General features: G+C 32.6%; 1 protein-coding gene across 9 annotated transcripts in view; it reads left to right on the top strand.

The window, feature by feature from the left end:
• RtGEF (Rho-type guanine nucleotide exchange factor) overlaps positions 1-24,421 on the top strand; it is a 141,289-nt gene that overhangs the window by 109,385 nt on the left and 7,483 nt on the right. For 5 of the 9 annotated variants that reach the window (XM_067767524.1, XM_067767526.1, XM_067767523.1 and 2 more), the window contains 4 exons: positions 2,213-3,474; positions 5,774-7,425; positions 10,994-11,336; positions 11,449-11,587. In XM_067767524.1, the coding sequence (XP_067623625.1) occupies positions 2,213-3,474; positions 5,774-7,425; positions 10,994-11,336; positions 11,449-11,452 (3,261 nt within the window). In that variant the 3' untranslated portion in view covers positions 11,453-11,587. Of the gene's footprint in view, positions 1-2,212; positions 3,475-5,773; positions 7,426-10,993; positions 11,337-11,448; positions 11,704-15,817; positions 16,829-24,421 lie in introns of those variants that run through there. The other 4 variants (XM_067767527.1, XM_067767528.1, XM_067767529.1 and 1 more) reach the window with 2 other exon arrangements.

Genomic DNA, 24,421 nt, shown 5'->3' on the forward strand with positions numbered 1-24,421 from the left:
GTGGCTTCCAACGAATAAAAAATTTAAAGCCGAAGTTAATTGTTGATGTTCGAAAAAATCCAAATCGGTAACTTAATTAAAAAAAATTTATTACGACCAAAATTCGAAAATAAAAGATAAACATTTTTCATTAAGTATTCGCCATAAAATATTTCGAAACGAAAATATTCGCAAAACACTAATTAAAAAAGTTGAATTTGAACGTGGATATTCAATTTGAGCGAAAAAAATTTCAAAGATTGCAAATAAAGCTTAAATAATCAAAATTAATCTTTAGGTTCATCAAAATAATAAATTTCGAAAATGAAGAGTTAAAAAAGAGTTAGTTTGTTTGATAAGAAAGGAAAGTTAAATACGAAGTTTGATGTGCTGTATGTTCGAAACGTTTTGAAATAGATTTCTAATATCTGCCTTAATAAATTATGTTTAATTATTTGAATTCAGCCATGGAATTTGATGAAAAAACGTGAGACTCGAATATGGAAACAGCCGTATAAATAACATGTTTCGAAAAGCAAATTGACTTTGAAAATAATAATATTATAACCTTGACGAAAAAATTAAGTTCGAAAACGAAATTGAAAGACAAGTTAAACTCGAAATTAATAACATTTTGAGATAAAAATAAGCTCTACAAATTTTAAAATTTTATGCGATAAATCTCTTAGAAAATAGTGAGATTATTAAAAAAAAAAATGTTTAAAATGTGATATCGAAGAAAAAAGTTGAATTCGATGATGATCTTCAAAAGTAATGATGTTGACTAAAAACTTAAATTCGAAGATAGATTTTAAAAGTAGTAATGCTATTAAATAATAGGGCAAACAATTTTTGATATCGAAGAAAATTTAATTCGCAGAGAGGCCTCGAAAATAGTGATTTATTACATAAAAAAGTTAAAAATTGTTCATATCGACGAACAATTAAATTCGCGAATAGACTTTGAAAATAATGTTATAGCACAAAGTTTGTAATCTTTGATATGGAAGAAATATAAAAGTTTAAAATGTTCGATATCGAAGAAACATTAAGTTCAAAGATTGAGTTTGATCATAATACATCATACAAAAGTTTAAAATAAAAAAAATTTAATTCGAAGATAGACTTCGAAAGTTATGAGATTATTACACAAAAAAGTTAAAACTTTTTGATACAAAAGGTAAATTTGAAAGATGAACTTCGAAAATAATACTATTACATAAAAAAACTTCAAAATGTTTGGTTTCGAAAAATAATTAAATTTGATTATAGACTTTGAAAGTAGTTAAAAGAGTTAACAAATTTCGGTATCGATTTGTGATGAATTTGAACAAATAACAAAAAGGTCTTCAATACATAATTTTGAAGAAAAATTAAATTCGAAGATAAACGTCGAAAATAATATTACTTAAAAAGTGTGAAGTATATGACATCGAAGTAAATTTTGATTTGACTACATTTCTGAAAATATTTAACTGAATGACAACAGTGGTCCAATTGAAATTTAATGTATCCAAAAGCCAAGTACCATAAATTTATTAAAATTAATTTAAAAGTAATTGAAGTTTTTGCTAACACAATATATTCGTTCAAAAATGTATCTTGTAAAAGTGAGATTAAAAAAAAAATTCAAGGGCGTCTTTTACTTTATTGTCAAATCATAATTGAAGTTCGAAAATGACATTAAATTTTCAAAAACTAAAAAAATTTTGGTTTTATTAAACCGAATAGAAAAAAAAACAAAAAACTATATCACTGAGTTCCAAAACATTGAAAGTTGTAGGTACAACACGCTGAAACTGAGTTTCGAAATTAGTATTGAGTGTTCGTAGTTTTGTTATCATGTAAGTAGTATATTGGACATATGAGTTTGCGGTTCTTTTTTAATTACTTAAGGAATTCACAAAGTATTTTAGCACACATATTCTCATTATGTAAAGTTTTTTTTTTTTTTTTAATTTTATTGTGACGTGTTATGACACTTTGTGAATCCCCTTAATATTTCTTTCATATTTTTATAAACACTTTTTTTAAATATATTTTTTGTATTTACATTTTTTTTTGATGACTTTTTGCAACGTTCTCACAAACATCTTAAATATAAATTTTGAAATAAATACAATTTTTAAATAATAACAACCATTAAAATTCGAATTCGGAATTAACAACCAAATTAAAAAATAATAATAAAAAATAAAAAATACGCGCAATACCAATCACAAATGCGTCGCAGAACCCACATATTTTAGATCCGCGCGGTTATAGTACACGTTTCTCGCTCTGCGCATACTACGCTGCTCCTCCAGGCAAACCATATCTCATAACATTACCACCGAATAATTACCCGCCCACTGCACCCTATGCTAAATTAAGCGCACATTTTGCCAAACTTGTAAAGGCGGGACATTTAAAAAGTAATTTAGTCAAAATGTTGCTCTATCCACAAGCGCGACAAAGTATCAACTTAAAACAAATTCCAATGCGTAAGAAACGTGTGTACAAATCCAACGACCAACTCCATCAAGCGGTTATTGATTACTCCAATTCCTCGGAACGTTCAGAACTTGAGCGTCAAGATGCTTTCGAATTGCCAACCGATTCTGAAACTGATGATGATGAAGATGATGATTATGAGAGATATACAGACTGTGATTCAAATCCATTCGAATATATTAAATTCCATGCAAATCGACGTGATTCTTCAATTGATGAAGTGACCATAGAGCCCAAACAACGACGACATCGTTCATCTATTAATCTAATTAAATTGGATACTGATAGCGGTGAAGATCCTCCGGCACGTCCTATTGCTTTACAAAAGGAATCACTCATCATTGGGTCCAAAGCAATGCAAGCACTCGCACGTAAATCCACCGATAGCGTCATTATACATACAACAACAGCACACTTAGATTTGAGTGGTAGTGGCGGCATTACCAGTTGTGTGGAGGAGGAGGATGAGTTAACACAAGATAAAGCAAGTAACGCACGGCTCGCCGCCGTACATAATCAAGCCTCACAAGCTTCTCACGGTTCATCTGTGTTTTGTGAACGTTTTGGTGGCGCGTATGTGGCGTGTGAAGATTTGGCTAATATGTCTGATGAAACGAAAATTAAAATAACCAAACAGGAGACAGAGGAAACTCATGCAGAACGTCACAGCATGCCAAACTTATTTGTTGGTAATCGTTTTAATCGTAGTTCGAATACAGCAGTTTATGTGCCAACTTGGCAAGATCGTAAGGAGCCATCTAATTTGAGTGTTGATGCATTGAAACGTGAACGTGACAGCTGCGAGAGTGATAATGCTACGCATGCGTATGGAGGAGGTGGCGGTGATGATGATGATGGCAATAATGATGACAACAACGATGAGGATGATGATGTTACGCATTCCAGTACTTTAGATTTACCAGCTGCCTGTTTAACTGCACCGGATAAACTGCAAGCAGAGCTTTTGTATAATTTCGATGAAAGCTGTTTGGATAGGCAAACGTTCGTAAAATTTTATGAGGAAATTTGTATGAAGATTTTCATAAGTGCATGGCCGAAGTAGTAAGGAATCTTTTAACAGAAATAAAAAACGTCGAACGAAATTCGATTAAAGGAAGAAAAAACTCGATTACACTGTTTGGCGCTTAGCCAAACCAATTTTCTTTTGAAGAACTTCGTTCATTAGTTGAAGTAATTTCAGCCTTTTTCGAAGCTAGCCTCCAAAGTACAGATATTCGAAATTGGAACCTTTCTAATATGTATATTCTTATATTTATTGAACATCATATATATATTATTTCTAATTGCTGTTTTTATGTACGGGTTCCTTTTTCGCTCTTATTTAGAATCCAAATCTATAAATAAAGTTTTGGTTGCATTACTGCCAGTTGCTATCATACACTAGATGGCAGCGCAAGCTGAAAGTTTGAATTTATTGATAGAACAGCTAATTTTTGTTGATATTTGATGAGACTTTTATATTGGTTGCGCAATATGCGCACGGGTCCTGCTCGTTTATTTATAATACACAGCATCACAAAAAAAGTTGCCTGCTCTGGTAGAATTAGGTTAACAGGTCGCTGCCCGGACCTTACCTCAAAAGAAACGGGCACAAATCACTGATGATAGAGCTTTGTTTTAAGGCTTGGCGAAGAAATGCCTATGACACATTACCAAATCCGCCAACTTTTCGAATAATGATATTAATACATACATAAGTGCTATATATATTGAACCTAAATTTGATTCGAAGATTGAATTCGAAAATAGTGAGATTATTGCAAAAAAAAACGTTTCAATTAATTGATTGGAAGAGAAATTAAATTCGAAGACAGATTTCGAAAATGATGACTGATAAAAACAAAAAATTATATACATAAATAAAAAATAAATAAAAATAAAACAAATAAAATTTTTGAAATGCTCGATATCGGAGAAGAATTTAATTAGAAGATGGTCTTTAAAAACGAGTTTAAAATCTTTGATGGCGGAGAAATATTAAGTTCGAAGACAGTCTTGGAAAATAATGATTTATTAAATAAAAAAGCTTAAAATGTTCGTTATCGAAAAAAATTAAATTCGTAGATAGATGTTGAGAATAATATTAAAGCTTAAACAAGTTTAGAAGCGTTGATAGCGAAGAAATGTTTAATTCGAAGATAGACTTCGAAAATAATGAAAAAGTTTTGAAATGGTCAATATCGGAGTAGAATTAAATTAGAATATGTATATGAACGCTAGGTTGAACTGGCCGGTCCATGAGGACCTCACATAGATTGAATGAGTCCGTAGTGTTATCAGAAGACTTTGAAAATATTATAATACCTTAAACAAGTTTAAAATCTTTGATAGCGAAGAAGTATTAAATTCGAAGACAGGCTTCGAAAATTATCATTTAATCAATAAAAAATCTTAAACTGTTCGATATCGAAAGAAAAAATTCGAAGATAGATTTTGAAAATGATATTACTACATAAAAAGGTTTAAAATTTTTAAAATCGAATGAAAATTAAGCTTCGAAAACAATGACGACATAGCATAAAAAATTGTTAAATCTTTGATATCTAGGAAAAATTTACTTTGTATTGGACTTAGAAAATAATTCGAATCATAAATTAGAACATAGACTTCGAAAATATAGGTATAATAACGTCAAAAAGTTTAAAATATTTGAAACCGCAAAAATTAAAATCGCAGATAAATTTAGAAAATAATGGATGTTGCTTAAAAAAGTTCAAAACGTTTGATAATATCTCGAAGACCGTCCAAATAGAAAAATAAGAGATTTCCCGACATTTTTTTTAAATAGAATTTAACAAAAAAAGTATATTACGGAGGATTCAGTTTCGAACTTCGAAAATAATGCTTATGTTTTGGAGGCCCAGAAATTGTCTTATACTTATGGCATGATCTCTTGAAAAAACTTGTTTGGTCTTCATATTGAATTTATGCTAACTTTGAACATTTATAAACAATTTCTGGGAGAGGATGTTCCTTAACCGAATTCTAAAATAGGACGCTTTTCCAATTTTCGATAGATCCCAACTCAGTTAATGTTAAACGGATTAATGCTGAGCTCTAATTGAATAAGTTTTCACTTTCGAACAAGGTTGCGGCCAAAAACTTATGAAAAATTTCATCAACCCATATTAAGAGCTTCAATCACTTTTCTCGCCAAAGAAGTTAAAAAATCTAAAAAACTCATCACACTTTGGCGGTTAAAGTTCAGCGCGCTGATTATCTCTCTTTCTTCAAACAGTTCAACAAAAGTTGACGAATCCAATTTTTTTGTTGTATATAGAATTGCAGCTGTCTACGACGCCATTATATCACCACCAACAATGTTCAAACCACAATTTCTATATAATCAAAATTCACAAAGCGCGCAACAACAACAGCAAGGACACAAAAGTGGTACAAGTGATCAAACAGACGGCACTGTAGACGCTGCTATACTACATACAAGTCAATCGACGACTGAGCTTTATATTGAATCTCAACGTACGAGCGCGGGATCGGATAAAAATAAACAAAGTCGTCCAAATTCACTTAAACGTTGCATCAGCTATCAATTTGTGCAAATGTCAAATGATCGAAACGGAAGCAATGACGGCGGTAACAACTCAGCATCAGGTCGCAACATTCCAATAGATCCAATGCAACGTCAGCAGCCGCAAATGCGTAAAGATCAAAATAGCGGAACGTGCACAAAATGTAAATGCTGCGAAAGTTCACAATGTCCCAGTCCACGTTCCAGTGATTCTGGCATGGCAGGTAGTTGTACGATTACATCACCAGATCCACCACTTGTTAATGATATACATACATATATAAATTTCGATATTGATCCTGGGGAAGGTAATATCATGATGCCACCGCCGCAGCCGCCAGTGCCAGTTACAGCCACCACAACAGATTCCAATACTTTTAATGATCTCAACACACGTTACGACGTGTGCGGCATGTTTCGCGCAAAATTTCTTACACCGGAAGCAACTCAAGATCTCACAGATAACAATACTGGCAGCTGCGATGAAGCGGCGCCACACTTGCATCAACAATATTCTCTACCTATTCTAAATACAACGATAGATGACGCACCAAACTCAACTATAGCTACTGCCGAATTACAAATATCTGCTAGCAGTGCGACGATTAACTCCATAGCATCACATTCTAGTCACCAAATGCTTACAGGAAGTCAACCAAATATGCAGTTTTCCTCAAGCCTTCATGGTCTCCATACAAACGCATCAGCGTCGACGGCGACTACCAATCCAGATGGACCACTCTTTCGTTCGGGCATGTATGCGCACTGGTGGAAGAAGGAGAAACTACCAACGGAGGTGGTGCACGGTATTACAAAAGCTCTCAAGAAGACGCCACAACACAGCAGAGATTCACGTTGCTCGTTGTGCTCGAGCTGTGTTAGTTGTATGTCGGGTGGCGGTAGTGGATTTAGTGAAGGTAGCGCTTATTCATCGTTATGTCGTGAATGTGTATGCTTTTGTCGATCAGGCAGTAGCGCAAGCACACAATGTGATACTAGTACAACAACAACCTCATCAATGTCGCATTGTCCACTATGTTCGGCGTCAGTAGATGAGGAGGGTTCAACAGCGGTTGGGCGTGGCGAGACACCAACAATCGAAAACGCGCGTATGAGTCGTACATCAGCGTGCATAGGTGGCGCTGTTACTGCTACCACGCGTAGCACTTCAATTATTTCATCACCTACCAGCTCCTTGGATTGTCCTATTTGTAAGGGTTTAATAGCACATGGTGCATCATTGAATTCTATACCGTTGGTAGATGAGAGTGTTGAAACTGATGGTGATGGCGCTAAAGCAGTGACTGATGCGAATCCAAATACTACTCAATGTACTGTCGATCAACGATCTCGCACACATTCTAGCTCGAGTTCTTCTAATGCTGTTGCAGCGGGTGAAGAAGGCAAGCGTTTTGTATTGAGTTGCATTTATTTTCAGTGGCGCTTAAGTCGCGTACTTTTACTCGCATAACCCTACCACAGTCGCGCCCCCTTTTGCATGTTTGGTTTCCTGCTTGACAGCTAATAGCAAGCACGACACTATAAATTGTGTGCACGTTTTTTGATCGAGTGTAAAGTCTCACTTAATGTTTAACGCATTTTACTGTTCAGCTCGGGCGCCAGTTGAGCGCTTGTGTATTAACGGCTTATCCTCTTCTGTACATTGCGTTGTGAATTTTTAGGTTGTGACTGGAGCTCTGAAGTTTAGTCAGTTCATTAGCCCAAAAATAAATCATATTGCAATCATTTCATTGCTATTCTAACATCTTTCATTTTGACCTTTATCTGAATTTGATTATATTTTAGTGTGCACATTTTCAGGCGCTCCCAAGGTTTCTGCTTTAAGGTTGCTGACGCTGCGTTCATTAATTTCTCGTTAATTCATTTTGGTATTTTTAAATCTTTTACTTAAACTTATTAGTAATACATTTGTCTTTCATACTTTTTGGCCCACATTTTACTTCCAATTTCAAAATTTTCTTATATTTACATTTAGGTATTTTCTTAATTAATTACGATTATGTTTCCGAATTTTATTACGACTGTTACTGCTACAACAGTATTTATTGATATTGCACACTTTTAGGCGCGGGAAATATAACCCGCTTTTGTAAAATACATTAAATCTGTACTTTGTTTTTTAATAACTTAACTCTTCTTTTTCATCCTTAGAAAATATGCCAATGTTCATAATACATCATTCGTTCATTCACTATTGACTGCCTCAATGATTTTGCTGTTTCCTAGCAAAGTGTGAAGGCCACCCTACTTACCGATAACTGAAGCCGATTTGACACACTAAGGGAGGTCAAGTCATTCCTCACCCTTTCTTTCCAACTAGTTGATGGCCTTGCATTCTTCTACACTCTGAGTCTGCTGCGTCTGAGCTGCGTCTGAGCGTTTCTCTTAAATACTCTATGGGCTATCACATCTTCCATGAATCTGATCATATATCATATATAGGGACACGTATGATACGCGATTTACCGAACCTAATCTTAGTTCGCTAAATATAGTACTTATTGGCAAGATTGAGTCTTCATTAATTACACTGGTCTGTAAAAATATGTTGTTTTGGACCAGGAAGTTATTTCCGACGTATTTTTGCGCGCTGAATCCGAATCCGTCCTCATATTTGGCCCAGCACGTCAGGATTTTGAGATATCCTAACCTAAAAGTGCGAAAAACTCTGTTTTTAGCATTATTAGAGTTTATTTTGTAATAACAGGAAATTTTCTGGATTCGGTTTCAGCATGCTGGATGACATATAGTAAGGCAAGTCAGATCCCTTCTGTGAAGAAAGTTGAAAGTTTTTCAAAACTTTCGTCCGCCATATTGGCTCCGCCATTTTGAAATTTTATAGTCTTATAGCGAATTTGTAATCAGCAAAACCGAAAATCTCTAGATACAAGTCGTGAAAAACCGATTGCAAGAAAAATACGTGACCCAAAGTGTTAGCGGCCACCTCATGATATGTGACTTCGACAACAGAACCCAACTTGAATTGACCATATCTCGGGGGAAAAAAATCGACTCGAGGCGTTCGAAAATGGATTTTGTGGGGAAGGAGTTGTTCTCAAAGATACTGTAAGCAGATTTGCACAAAAAAAATATCCTATTATTAAAATATAAACTCAAAAAATGCTAAAAACAGCGTTTTTCGCACATTTAGGTTAGGATATCTCAAAACCGGATTCGGACTCAGCTCGCAGAAATACGCCAGAAATGACTTCCTGATCCGAAACAAAAAAAAAACCTTGCAGGCCTGTGTTATATAGGCTGACTCAAATTTAGACTTTTCCTGTGTATGTTTGGTTTCACGCTGTCAAAAGCTGATTGGAAGTAAACAAGAGAGGGCACTTGTTGCTTCTTTTTCTGTGGGTCGTCCATTAAGTTTGGCGTATAGAAAAACGTCATCAGATTGTGTTGAATCACATACTTTCAGGCCCAAACGATTTCCACACTTCTATATCATAATTATCTCAATTAGGTGGTATATTTCTAGGCGCTTAGGAGTAAACATAACTTGAAAGATACAAAATTTAAATGCTCGCCGATCCTTTCACGAGTAACAAGTCTAACCGATTACTCGAATATTTGTTTTGCTTCTTTGTCCAACATCACGTCATCTGCTTGCCAATTCATCATGCATCATTCAGACAAAGCTTATATCACAACTATTTTAATTGAATGTCAAAAGCCTAACTAAACAGAATTGGAAATTTTGGAGCTAACGGAATTTGAAACAAAAGCTGGAAAATAATATGAGACAAAAAATTTATGAAAACGAAACGAAATACAAAAATTTAAAGAATAAAAAATAAAAAATTAATAATAAAGATTCAAGAAAATAAAACAAAATTCCATGAAAATCGAAACGATCACAAGAAAAAAAATCAAAAAGTAAAAAGAAATTACGACAATAAAAAAAATATAAGAAAATAAAAAAAAATTCTAAGAAAATAAAAAAATCAAAAGTAAACAAGAGTATGATAAATATGAAGGGAAACAAATGAAAAAAGAAGTAAAAAGAATTAAATAAAAGAAATATAAAAAAGAATAAAAGTGAAAAAAAAAATTTTAATATTAAAAAAAGATAAATACAAAAAAAAAAAAAATCAAAACTATAAAAGAATAATCAAAAATAGAAAAAAACTAAAAAATATGAACTTGAAATAAATAAAAAACAAAAAATAAATAAAAAATTTGAAAAAGTAAATAAATGAAATTAAAGAGCTTAAAATTCAATGTTCGAAACGAGCTCAAGGCCAGAACAATAATTTTTTGTAATCATTATTGTTTTTTTATCAGTCAAACCAAACACCGCTGTATAGCTAAATGGTTAGCACAGCGTGCCTAAAGCGTACTGATGAAGAAGGCTTAGCTCCCTTCGAAACGGATCTATCTGCGCAGCTATGGCAGGCTGTCTGAAAAATTTTCTACTTACTATTCCAAAAACAAAATACAATTTTTCAATTATAGGAGAATTAAAAAAACAATTATAATTACAAAAAATTATTGTTCTGGCCTTGAGCTCGTTTCGAACCTTGAATCCTTTATCAATAGGGCGATAAAACAAAAACAAGAGCTTACAATTTTTTCATTTGCTTGAAATAAAAAGTTTAATTATTAAAAAAAAACAGTAAAATAAATCTAAACATTATCATTTTCATAGTACATTTTATCGCCTACGCATCTGTTTGTTTTGCTCGCTTGTGCTTGCCCTTGAGCTGTGAAAGTGGTTGCAACCGTGAAAAACACTAAACCAAAACTACAAAAATAAATAAAAATTATTGAAAACAATATTTATCAAATGTAAACACAAATAAAAAAATACTAACTAAAGCTGTTTTATAAAGCATTTCTTCTCTGTTCATTTTTTCGGACTGTTTAAAAGACTAACAATATGTGCTCAAGACTAACCAATTAAAATTATTAAATTAAAATATATTCCTTTTTTTTGTCTTTTAGATGTCGCCACCCGCGAATCTGGGCATGCTGGCATCATCACAGCGAACAAACTCACAAAATCCAACGCAAGCAGCAGCCGCAGCGGCGGCAATGGCCCAATCCTTGTCGCATCCGTCACAACACAAACGGAGCCTATCGTTCAATCATCATCTCAGTTACAATCAATACACGCCAACTCAGCCTCCACCACCTCCTCATCATCTTCCACAACAACAACAAAATCAACAAAATCATCCGGTGGCACCAAACCACAAATCAAATTTAGTCCAAACATCGAGCAATATTTCCAAGAGTCAACACCAAGCGGCGGTAAACACAAACGCAAGGAGCGGAAACACAAAAGGTAAGCATTGATAATTATCAAGGTAAAATTGTTGAAATTTTTGGCAAATTCTGCAAAAAAAAAATGGTATTCTAATTCGAAACACTTAAATAACTTTTTTCCTTTATTTAAGCTAATTGGAGCATACGTAATCTGCGTCCAGCGCCACCATTGCGACCCAATTTGATAAATGCAACGACGCAGAGTGGCAGCGGTAGTGGTGGTGGTAGCGGTAGTGCCAGTGGCAGTGGGAGTGCCAATGCGTTAGCCAGTTATTGTAGTGGACGGCGTGTGCAGCCAACTTTTGAAGAAGATGTGCTGGTTTTACGAGTTATTGAAGGCTATTGCGCCGCTTATCAGAACACAACACGCAACACCATACATTCGGGTAAGTGAACCATAAAAACACACCACTCACACACAAATTTACACTTATAGAAAAAAGTGTACTAAATGTTCATTGGTTGTTAAAATTTTTCATAACTGCTCATTTGCTTGATGGTGGGATGCATTTTTTAATTACTTCGAACTTTCTTCACGTCATTCTACAGTCACTGTATTTTATTGCTTGTGGTTATGTTGTTTGGTTGGAGATGTAAAAGAATAATAATAAAGATTATAAAATATATTTACAATTTTATGTAAAAAGTTAAAAAATTCTTAACAAAATTAAAATTTATTAAAAAAAAATATTACTAACAAAACAATAAAAAAAAATCTAATAAAACGTAACAAAACAAAAAATAATAATAATAATAAAAAAAAAAAAATAATAATAAAATAAAACAAAATAAAAAAATCAAATATCTTTTTAAAAACTAGAGTAAAAAAAAAATGAAATCAAAGGAAGTTGATTTAAAAAATAAATAAATAAGGACTCCGAATAAAAAAATATAAAAACATAAATATAAAATTTTAATAATTGTGTTTTTTTTATTCTAATGAAAATAGTAAAATTGCGAAAGAAAATATATATTTATATTGAAAAAATATATTTTTTGTGTGTTTATTATTTGATGTTGCCTTTGTTATATAACATATCGTCCAGACATTTTTCTATTTTCCGGACGAATATCCACTTCCAAAATATAAAAAATTTTAAAAAATTAAACAAATCCATTTCAAAAATCCGTATAAGGAAAATAAACTGAAAAATTCGAATAAAGCAAAAATTAGAATGTTAAATTAAAATTTAAATTAAGCAATAAATAAATTAAAGAAAAAAAGTTTGAAAAGGTAAAAAATTAAAACGAATTTAAATAGTTAAAAAAATGGAAAAAATAAGATGTAAAATAAAATTTTAAAAATAATATATAAAAAAGATAACAAAATATAAACAATTAAAAAAACTTTAAATATATTAAATAAAAAAAATATAAAATCAAAGGATTTTAAAAAAATCATAAGATATACAAAAAAATTAAAAACGTAAAATAAAAGCCTGCTACGTAGTAACTAGCAAAATATTAATTTTACAAAAGTAAGAAAGCCGCGTTTGAAGACAAAAAATTAATTTTTTTTAAATAAAAAAAGATATTAAAAAAATTAAAAAAAATATTAAAAAAAATATTAAAAAAAAATATTAAAAAAAATATTAAAAAAAATATTTAAAAAAATATAAAAAAAAATATTAAAAAAAATGTTAAAAAAATATTATAAAAAAAAAGAACCAATGAAAAAAAAAATATAATCGAAAACGATATAAAAAACTTGAACTCAAAAATGTAAAAAAAAAAACTAAAATCAAAGAAGATTAGAAAAGATCAAAAATATACAAAAAATTTGAAGATTAAAAAAATTTAAAAACTTAAAAAAAAAAATTTAAAAAAAAACAAAAAAAAAAAATGTAAAAAAATTAAAAAAAAAAATATATAAATAAAAATTAAAAAACAACGAAAAATTAATTTAATTATGAAAACGAATAATTTAAAAAATAAATCCAAAATGAATGTGAAAGACTTTTTTGTTGCCATTTGTTTAAGCCAAATTGCAACTACATATATTTGGTTTAGAAAAATTAATGGCCGTTCCATTTTTTTATCTCAGTAAGTTTGCTAACGCATTTTAAGTTGATTGCTTTTTTGTGGGTTTCATATAATATATTTTGCAAAAACTACGTTAACAATAATATTAAAAAAAAAAACATCCAAATGTATAAAACGTTTTTTTGTGTTGCGTACATAAGTTACATATTTAATAATAAATGAAAAAAATAATAATAAGATAAAAATTGTTGCAAACGTTTAAACATAACTGAAGCATAAACACCCCAAAGTAATATCCTAGCCATAACAAAAACAAAACAAAACGCTTCATTATATAAGTTAAACTTTAGTTTTATTATTGGATTAGCATAAGATTTATTAATTTTTATTTATTTTTTAAATTAAAGCTAGACATATTAATATAAAAAAATTATGTATAACTGCGTAAAGCTAGTAATAGAAAAATAACAACGCTCATTTGTTTACACTAAACCATAAATACGCACATGTCACCAAATGATTTAGTTAAACAAATTCACAACTTTAAATAGCAGTAACAAGGCAAATGGATTATTGAGATTAGCAAACATTCTAACGTATTAAAAAAAATTATTTTAATTTATTACTTTGTGTAAAAAAATATAATTTAGAATAACAATTGGATAATGTTAACTGTTTAGTTAGATTTAATTGTAATTTTTAATTTAATTGTAATTGTATTCATAATATTTTGATTACCTTTTACTTATCACATGCTCCTGTTCATTAAAGCATTGCCTTTCCTTTTTAGTTTGTTCATCCTTGGTTAATCATATCGATAGTAATTCCGCTGGTCCATAGCAATATTTTGCAAAAGTAACACTTTTCTGTTTGTTTTTATAATTTTTATGCGCTTTGGTCCCTATTTAACTGATTCATACTCGTATTCTAATACAGATTTTAATTTACCTAAATCCACAATAAGATACAAAATTGAACTCCGATTGGCTATACACGGAAGTTTGATAATAATGTGGATACCCGATTTGAACATGCTTATTTGTAGATACCAGTTCATTATATCCATAATTTTTTAAAACTACATATATAAGGCTGTATAGAACTTCCATCCCTAGTATATTGTTACACTAACAATTTCTACAAGCTTTGCCTTTCAAATAAATCATTAGAGTCTTCCCGGTGAGCTAGAGTTCTTTTAAAATGCAATATTTAGGAAAACAAATACTACAAAATCAGGCACGAATGGAATGTGGAATCTTCCAATCGATTTTTAGGCAATTTGAAAGCTAACACTTAGTTTAGGGCCCAAGACACTTAAAAAAAAGATTCATACAAGATTGTGGTTTCCAGGTAACTTGTCGGTGAGCTAGGAACCTGGCATCCAGAGTTTCAGGTTTAGAATTTAATGACAGTTTTACATATATGACAAAATGTTACGCTAGGTGTGGCACGGATCTAAATATTTACGAAAGTCGTATGGATCGGATGAAATCGTGCGATACATTTTTGAGATACTTCCTATTGAGCTACATCCTGAAAACCCTGCACGTGGTTGAGAATCTGATGACATTGGGGAATGGAAAAAAATGCTGTACGTTGCGCCCGGCGAGATATTTAGAAATTTCGTACCAAACGCAGGGTGATTTTTCAAAATGCGATATCCCTGAATATTTTTTAACAATACGATATCTTAGACTTTTGTTGTTAAACGCATCATTGCAGGAATCTTCCTATCTCAGAATTTAGAAACTACCTGTCACAGAATTTGGCTGAAAATCACACTATTTTAAAACTTATTTCGAAAACGCCATATCTCTATTGAAAATCTATTGAATTTACGCTGAGATAAAGCGTTTCAGGAACAGATTTCGACAGAACATTTTTCAAAATGCATTTAAAAAAAATGCCTTATCTCAATAAACGCTACGAGTACACCCTGCCTTAGAATTCGAGATTGAAACGCGCTATCAATCCTATTATAGTATGGTTAAAAATTACCAATTTCAGAACAGCTGTGAGTTTTGATTTTCCTCATCCCGTTAGAAAAACTACCCGCGAATAAATATATTCGTTTATTTTTCAATTAACCCATAATTGCTTAGCTTATATAAAACATCCTGTACCATCCCCCCATTTTAAATTAACCGTTGCAAAACTATCTACTTAAATACTATTTTTATACTCAGCTGAATATTTTACTTCCAAATAACAGTTGCGCTTCTTTAGTTTATTGAATTTTTGTGGTGTTTCGGTCATTGTTAATGTGTTCATTCTATATTTTGTTGTATCCAACGTTTGTTATGTGTCATATGTTTATATTGTTGTGTTTCGTTTTGCCTCTCCCCTCACACAAAGTTATGTCCATTGTTGTTTTTATTTCCAATAATTACTGTTACCATTATTCGTCAATACCATTTGTTTTTTGGTTCTTCAATTTCATTTCTTCATCATTGTCTTTCTATCTCTCTCTTTTTTCCCCACATTCTCTTACACGTTTCGTTCCAACCCAACTTCTAGCATTACAACCATGGACACCTTGCCTACCGATACGCGGTGGAAAATTGCAAACTAGCAAAGCTTTCTCAACATCAAATCCACAACTGCCACAATTATGCGCAACAGGCGTACCATTTCCGGGCTCTAGCGGCGTAACGAATCAACAAAACTCCACGAATAGCTTGAATTCTTCATATATTTGGCGTGAAGCGAGTCCAAATAATTTCAATCTTTATTCAAGTTCTGTTTCATCGTTAAATGCTGGTGGCGCCACTCCTATTGTTACTGGCAGTAGCGGCGGTGGCGGTGGCGGTTATCGCTACTCACTCACCGGTTCGTCTAACGCTGGCGCAGGTCCGTCAAGTTTGCCAATTTATGAACGCGCACTCTCCGAAGAGCGCGCTACACGTAAATCACTGAATCGCATGAAAAGCGGTTTCGGTTCGGGATATGATAATATTTTTATGACGCCATTACTACCACGTAAAAATAAACCATCACCGAAAATGGTGAAAACTAGTTATCAAACGCATCAGCGTACACCAGCGCGTCAACGTAGTGATTCTGAACAGCGCTTAGATACAACACCGCTAACTATTACCGAACGAGATTCACCACATATGTCACAACAGCGTGAGCAACAACAGCGCTCACAAGCGCCTGGTTTATATGATCGACGCTTGAATCGTTCCTTCGAAACAACCGAATCGCATCGTTATGCCGGTTATGGTGGCGGTTATATGATGTCAGGTTATGGACCGGCTGCTGCTGCCGGTTATAAGATAACGCCATTACGTCGTAGTACGCCACATTTAGCTGCTAATGGTGGTGGTGGTGAGGATGTTGTCGATGATGGTGATTATGAGGGTGCGCATGGTCATCATGGTGGTGGATGTGGCGCCGCGTTATTAGGTAATGGCAATAATGTTGGAAAATGTGCAGCGGGTGGCAATTATCATCATGATGCGATTGTAAATGGTGGCGGCAGCGATGGTGATAGTAGTCAACGTTATTCGGGCAGCTGGTGTTGCGGTAATTTTGTTATGAAGCAATGGCGCAAAATGAACAATTATTGATGGTTAATAAACGGCTGCATATTGAAGCGCTTGCTTTGGCATTACTTGTTTGTGCTTGAAGCGCTGCCAATGTTGCCATATTAATGCTGTTAATTTATTGAATTGTTGTTGCATTATGCGTGCACTGCTTCTGTGTGAGCTGTGTGTGTGACCCAGTCATTAGTTTATTAATATTGTTGTTATAATTTGTATATACATTTAAATATATTTTGTACAATTGCTGCAGCCAAATTAGCATATACAAAAATTTACAGTCACTTGCAGTCAAAATGGTACAGTCTATTGTTTATTAAGACTTAGAGTCTTGTTTTGTGTTTATTTTGGAAAATAGCTTTGAACGACTTTTAGCCAAGTTAATAAGCGGAATCCAAAAGGTTTATAAAATGCTTAATGCTTAAGAATGAACTTCCGAAATCAGGTACTGATTGGGTACTTTTGTATTGAAATGCATTTTTTTTATTTGTTTCAAAATTAAGGTTTACATATATTGTATACAAACCATGTAAAGTTGTAAAAACGAAAATAGCATAAAAACTGTAATGAGTTTTGTAACCAAAACTTCAGAAAAGTTTTCGAAAAATTCGAAATTGAGGGAAGTGTTTTAAAATGGTGTTTTTTTTGAAGCGAGATTTCAAACTGCCTACTCGATAAATTAATAATAACTAAGTAAAAACTTCGAAACATTCATAAAGTATTTTCAACACTTCTCGAAATTTTTCGAAAACACTTTTTAAATATGTTTACATAGTTTTCATTACAGACCATTACAGACTTCATTCAATTTCTTTTCTAAAACTAACAAAAAACACAAAAAGTTAAAAAAACAGTTTCCAGTTATTTTCTTTTTTAAATTTATTTTATTTTATGAAAAGAAAAAAAAAGAACTGTAATGAATTGTAACATGAAAACTATCCGAACCTATTCCAAAAAACTTTAAATTTCGGTAAGTGTTTCATAAACATTTTATTCAGAGAAATTTCATACTGCATAACCGATAAGTTTCTAAAAACTTAGTAATCATATCAAAATATTCATGAAGTTTTTCAAACACTGCCGTTATTTTCGATTTTTTTCGAAATCACTTTTGAAATTCAATAATTTGGTAAAAATTTAAACAATGTGACATCAGGATGGACAAGGCGACAGCTGTTTCGATTATACCTTGTAAAAGCCGCTGCGTTTTAATTCGCTGGACTATGTGATATCTGCGTAAAGCTCGTACAGCTCATCACTAAATCTTCTTCGGCACACGCCATCGCCAAAGCGTTGAGGTCCGTAAATCTTTCGTAGAACTTTTCTATCGAATACGCCTCGAGCCGCTTCATCTGTTGTCATGGTCTAGCAGGACGGGTGCGGCAAGAGACTTGTAGAGCATGCATTTGCAGTTTGCCGAGGGAGCACTTCACTTGAGGATGAGAACATATTTTTGAATTTCAGTTCTTCATCAGTTAGCTTTTCGGGTAATGAGCTTTGAGTTCGAGTTGACCTACCTTCATAGTGGTGTAAAGGCAGATGCCTCTATCTATGTACTCAGCCATTTGAATGTCCCGCTGCACGCTTTGTAATTTGTTTCTAAGTATAGCTTTTTTGTTGCTATTCCTATCATAAACATGTACCTTACATATCGACCTATCCTTATAGAAAGGTCGTAACTTGAAAGTTTTGTTAACAAGGACGTATCTCACACATTCTGCTAATAAGGCAGTGTCTGTGCGTAGTCGTATCCCAGGAGACCGGTTAAATAAGTTGTAACTGAAAACATCATTTGGTTGTGAAAAAAGGTTTGAGTTTCATGTGTCTTTTATAGTAAAGTTTAGCATTTAAAGTAGTTAACGAATTGTGAAAAGAAATTAAACATAACTTTGTTGATATCTCTTCCGTAAAAAAATGTTTCATTTCAATTACAACCTTACAACGGCCCCCTGAGATACGACTTTATTACCGACTTCGCTGAGATACGGCCTTATTAGCAGAATGCCTAAAGGTACGTCCACACCGGTAACGAAATAGCAAAGCGGTATAACAATTGTTTTAAAACAATTGCAACTTGTTATACAACCAAGTTATCTAATTCCTTTGATCTTTACCGACAACCTCTGGGTAACATGTAACCTGCTACAAAAAAAAAAAAAAAATTACACAACATCGTGTTATACAACATTTTTCAGTAGAATTTCTAACAAGTTACATAACATTGGTTATATAACTGTTTGTAACACGTTTTGTTACTGGTGTGGACGCACCTTAAGATACGTCCTTTAACAAAGCTTTTAAGTTACAACCTTTATATTAGGACTGGTCGATATGAACTCTTTCTAAACCCAAATTGTGAGGAATGTTTTTAGGCTCGTTCAACAGAATTTGATCAGTCACATTGTATTATTAGCAATGTTTCAAAATTTAAAATATTTGAATTAAAAAAAAAGTTGTGAAATTCAGAAAAATTAACCTTTTATAAAAATTTGTATGAAACCTTAATCGCGTTGTACGGTTTAACATATGTGTGCCTTTTCTGAAATATATGCAATTAATAGTTTTTTTATAATATATTTTCGATTTTGGAATTTTACCCAGCACCTGTGACTTAAAGGATAAATTATTTGTATAATGTTTTTTTTTTTTTTGTATTTAATAAAGTTTATTTTTAAACGAAATCACCTTAAAAATTTTAAACAACCGTTCCATTTTGAATGTAAGCAACTGTATGTAATATTAAGGCGAATTTTTTATGCGTATATTATATTGTAAATATTAGAAAAATATGGACGTATTATATTTATTGTGCAATTATGTTTATGGTGTGACAGAGGCTTTACGCATGCGCAATAACATACTTAAAATAATTTATTAAGATAAAAAGTTGAGCTATTTATGTATTTTTTAATAACTACGACAACCAGTGTTTCGTTTTTTTTTTATGGAAATTAAAGGGACATCTTGTAATAGCTTTATTTTCACTTAGCTAGCATATATATGAAAAAAAATGAATTTTAATATATTGTACTTAGTAAACTCTATATGATCGCGCTTTTGCTAACAGTGCAGTATACTTTTAGATTTAAAGTTTTTTGTATGCGAGTATTGTTTGTACCGGCAAGTCATTGAAATACTTCAGAGACAGTTTCAACACGTGGTCGCTCTTCGACAGTGTTCAGAATACCAGCATAAATTGCCAGTACCTGGCCGACCGAGCTTTGCTCGGCAACGTTTCGTTGTGCTGCAACGTTTCTTTTTTTTACATTTCGAATAGGTGGCAACCTTAAATGGCAACCCTACTCAAAAATGTCCCTATTGTAATGCGGAGTGAAATACCTTTCGTTTGATACCCATATCGGCATATCTCATGCATTTTTTTTAATTTCGAATAGGTGGCAACCCTAAATGGCATCCCTACTCAAAAATGTCCCTATTGTAATGCGTAGTGAAATACCTTTCGTTTGATACCCATATCGGCATATCTCATGCAATTTTTTTATTTCGAATAGATGGCAACCGTACTCAAAAATATCCCTATTGCAATGCGGAGTGAAATACCTTTCGTTTGATGCCCATATCGGCATATCCCATGTAATTTTTTTTTAAATTTCGAATAGCTGGCAACCCTAAATGGCAACCCTACTCAAAAATATCCCTATTGTAATGCGGAGTGAAATACCTATCGTTTGATACCCATATCGGCATATCTCATGCATTTTTTTTTAATTTCGGTTATGTGGCAACCCTACTCCAAAATGTCCCTATTGTAATTCGGAGTGAAATATCTTTCGTTTGATACCCATATCGGCATATCTCATGCAATTTTTTTTAATTTCGAATAGGTGGCAACCTTGTGAAACATTCTGAGTGGCAACACCTAGGTAGAAAGTCTTAGAAGGTGATACATTATCTCTGTGCCCAATTTCATTTAAATCGTTTGAGCCGTTCCCGAGATCGTTCGGCTATACAAACAAACAAGAATTGCTCGTTTAAAGTTATAAGATATACATATAAGATAGGACTTGAAGGGATTGTTCGACTTGTAGAGAAAAGTAATAGTAGTTCACCACAAATAGGAGAAGACATTCGCTTAATTTATTGGATTAGCTGTAAACTCATTGTTAATATTATCATTCTTCAACATTCATTGCATTGTTTTTGTCTTCATAACTGCATTTTCATATTCTGAAGTGCAGTTTAAACCGTTTAAACTGAAATTGATGTACATTATTATATATATAATAATTTACGGTTTCTGGAGTGGAATCGAGCAATCTTAAATGCAATTTACAGTTGATCACTCCGAAGTTCAGTTTACGACTCCTGAAATCCAGGTGACTATTCTGAAATACAATTTTACAGCTTCTGAAGTCCAATTGACTATTCTGAAATACATTTTACGGTTCCTGAGGTACAACTCATTGCTCAGAAATACATTTCACAGTTTCTGAAGCATGGTTAAATACTCTAAGCTACAGTTTATGACTTCTGAAATTCAATTAATTGTTCCGAAATAAAATTTTTAATTTATGAAGTACACTATCATGGAAGTATTTAGTGTGCTCACTCCATCGCGTTTTCTTCTTTTAATCAACTCAAAGTAGGAAAGCTACTTTAAGTAAATTAATATTCTCTATTTGGCGGCCGCCGTCTTGTGATGGTAGCGTGCTCCGCTTACCATACCGAAGATCATGGGTTCACGCCCAGGGCAAAGCGACATAAAAATTTTAGAAACAAGGGTTTTAAGTTAGAAGAAAAATTTTCTAAGCGGGGTCGCCCCTCGGAAGTGTTTGGCAAGCACTCCGAGTGTATTTCTGCCATAAAAAGCTCTCAGTGAAAACTCATATGCCTTGTAGATGCCGTTCGGAGTCGGCATAAAACGAGTAGGTCCCGTCCCGCCAATTTGTAGGAAAAATTAAAAATGAGCACGACTGAAATTGGAAGAGAAGCTCAGCCTAAAATCTCTTCGCAGCCTATCGCGCCTTACATTTATTTAGTTATTTAATATTTTCTAAGTGGCCTTCATAGGCAATCACAAATAGATTGAGTTAAGATTTTTATGAATTAAATTTGTATGTGCTTATTTAGGTTTATTAATAACATTTTCGATGATTTAAAAATATATTATAATAATTTATTATATGCTAGCTAATATGCTTGCCTTTTGAAATAAGTGGTTACTTACATTTTTATTTGCCACATTTTAATATACTTATGTAATTTTGTCATATCTGAGCGAAATACTTAAGTCCAGAGCGCAGCTAAGAAAATAATTCAATTATAAAATTATAGTATTATCTAATAGATTATTTATTGTTTAACTGCTGCAAGAGCGCGTAAATGCTATGTATTCAAAATGCTTATGTTTGTTGGTTTTAATGCACATTGGTCGCATTCCGAACATGAAACTGTTGAGTGAGGCGTTGACTACGGTTTGTAGCCTCTTTGGAAACAATTTTTTTTTTTTTTTAAACGATACGTTGCGTTAAATAAATGCTAAGGGCTTCATTCTGTATTGCGAACGAACGACGAACGATTCGCCTACAAACGATTTCGTCTAGCAATGCTATTCTCTATGATTTTCGTTCGGCCTTTACGTTTCTTACTTTATGTCAAATAGGAAGGCGAAATCAGTTGTCAAATGATAGGTTACCATCGTTTAACATAGTGCAAAAAATACACTAGTGATTCGTCTGTGAGGCGAAACGAACTTTTGTTTCGAATATTAAAATTTTGATGCTTAATTGGCACTCTGAAATGGCAAATAACTGTCAAACAATCGAAAACAATCGTTCGGTAAACATAGAGCTTAAAATGTAAAGCTAATCAGTAATCTGACGGAAAAACTCAACCTCTTGAACGTATTGAAAAGTATTGAGTTTCAAGTATTAACGCTAAACAGTTGCAAGTTTGAAACGCGCTCACTATATCGTCGAATCAGTGGAAGAACATTATCTCTTGGCTGTCACTTCAAAGAAGCTCTGTATTAAAATTCGGTTGAAAAAAGCAAAAACTTAGGCTGGGTGCGAGTAGACCTAAATTTTAGGTACCTAAACTAATATTCCACTGGAACTTTCCAGCACTGCAACAATTTAGGAAAAAAGCAGTCAAATCTGTGCGAGTTCATTTGACAACTAATTGTTGTTTATTTATACAAACAATACAAAACTGTAGTTTACTCAGCAACACATGCTTCTGCAGGACAGGAGTCATGGGAGGAAAAGTATCCTTAGATCACAGAACAAGAAAATGCAGCGCCTCCGCCTAATTGGACGCTTGATTCTATCTCAAGTTGAACATTGGGAATGTAGCAAATAACTAATTTTAGGGAAGCGGTGCGGGCGTAGAGAACCACATACATAACTGCTGCATCTGAACCAGCGTTGAAGGCCAAGGATCTAATTTTTATACCGCCAGCGTTAACGCCAATCTATTTAAAACCATCACTGTACCTTTCAACTATTGATCGGACACCACCGCAGTCGAATCATCGTCCTCTGGTCAATAAAGTAGCTATAATTAGTGCACAAGCGCATTTTATTGGCATATACATATGTAGACATCAAAAGAAATCGAATAAAATAAAAAAAATCAATTTTATTTTGTTCTTCAAATTTGACATTTCAATTTAGGTTGAAAAGTATGTTCAAACAAATTCTATTTTTTTTCTTTTGCACTGCCTTGCCGACAGTTTCCAGTGATTTATACTATGTACAAACACACACAAAATTGGCAATTTATACCATTTGGGCAATTTATTACGCAATTTACCATATAATAAATTGTAATAATAAATTGCCAATTTAAAAAAAAATTGGGTAATAAATTGTTTCAAACTGCAAATGCAACCTTGTGAAGTGTGTTTATGGAGTAGATTTAAACGTCAGTTACGCATGGCTCAACTATATGGTTGGCTCATCTCATCAGCTGATTTTATTTTTTTCATTTTACTGGAGTAGGGATTGTCAAAAGAAGATGGCAGATTCAAAATGAAACCAAAACATTGAATACGTTTTCTTACAACACACACAAATTTCAAAGTTTTATGTTTTTATTCCATTCCATCCGCCTAATACCAACACGCACATTTTGACAGGTTGAACAAAGGTATGTCGTTGCTGTAGAGATGAGCCAATCAGCTATCAAATTACTATTGTGTAAGCTAAATAGAGTTTTATGAACACCACTCAATTTAAATCGAAATTGTCTCAATTTATTTTTTTGTTTGAACATAGTATTAGGTTTGTTCTCAATTTAGGTAGCAATTTAGGCAATCTCGCACACATCCTTAATATAAATTCTGTAAATTTTAATTTCAAATAATGCTTTTAGAAAGCAGTTCTGACACATTACGTTTTTGAAAAGGTTGCCAAAATTTATTTTATTGATTTTAAGCTGATGATATATAATATGTACTTATAAGAAAAATATTTCTAAAAATTATTGAAATTATTATTATTTTTTGTGTAAATTAAAATAAGCCGAAATGCATGCCTTCATTATGAGATTTGCTTCAAATGCAATTCATTAGTCATTTACAATGATAATTAATTTTTTGTTTTATATTTTCTTT

Source organism: Eurosta solidaginis, chromosome 2 (assembly GCF_040869045.1).
Source record: "Eurosta solidaginis isolate ZX-2024a chromosome 2, ASM4086904v1, whole genome shotgun sequence".
Lineage (NCBI taxonomy): Eukaryota > Metazoa > Arthropoda > Insecta > Diptera > Tephritidae > Eurosta > Eurosta solidaginis.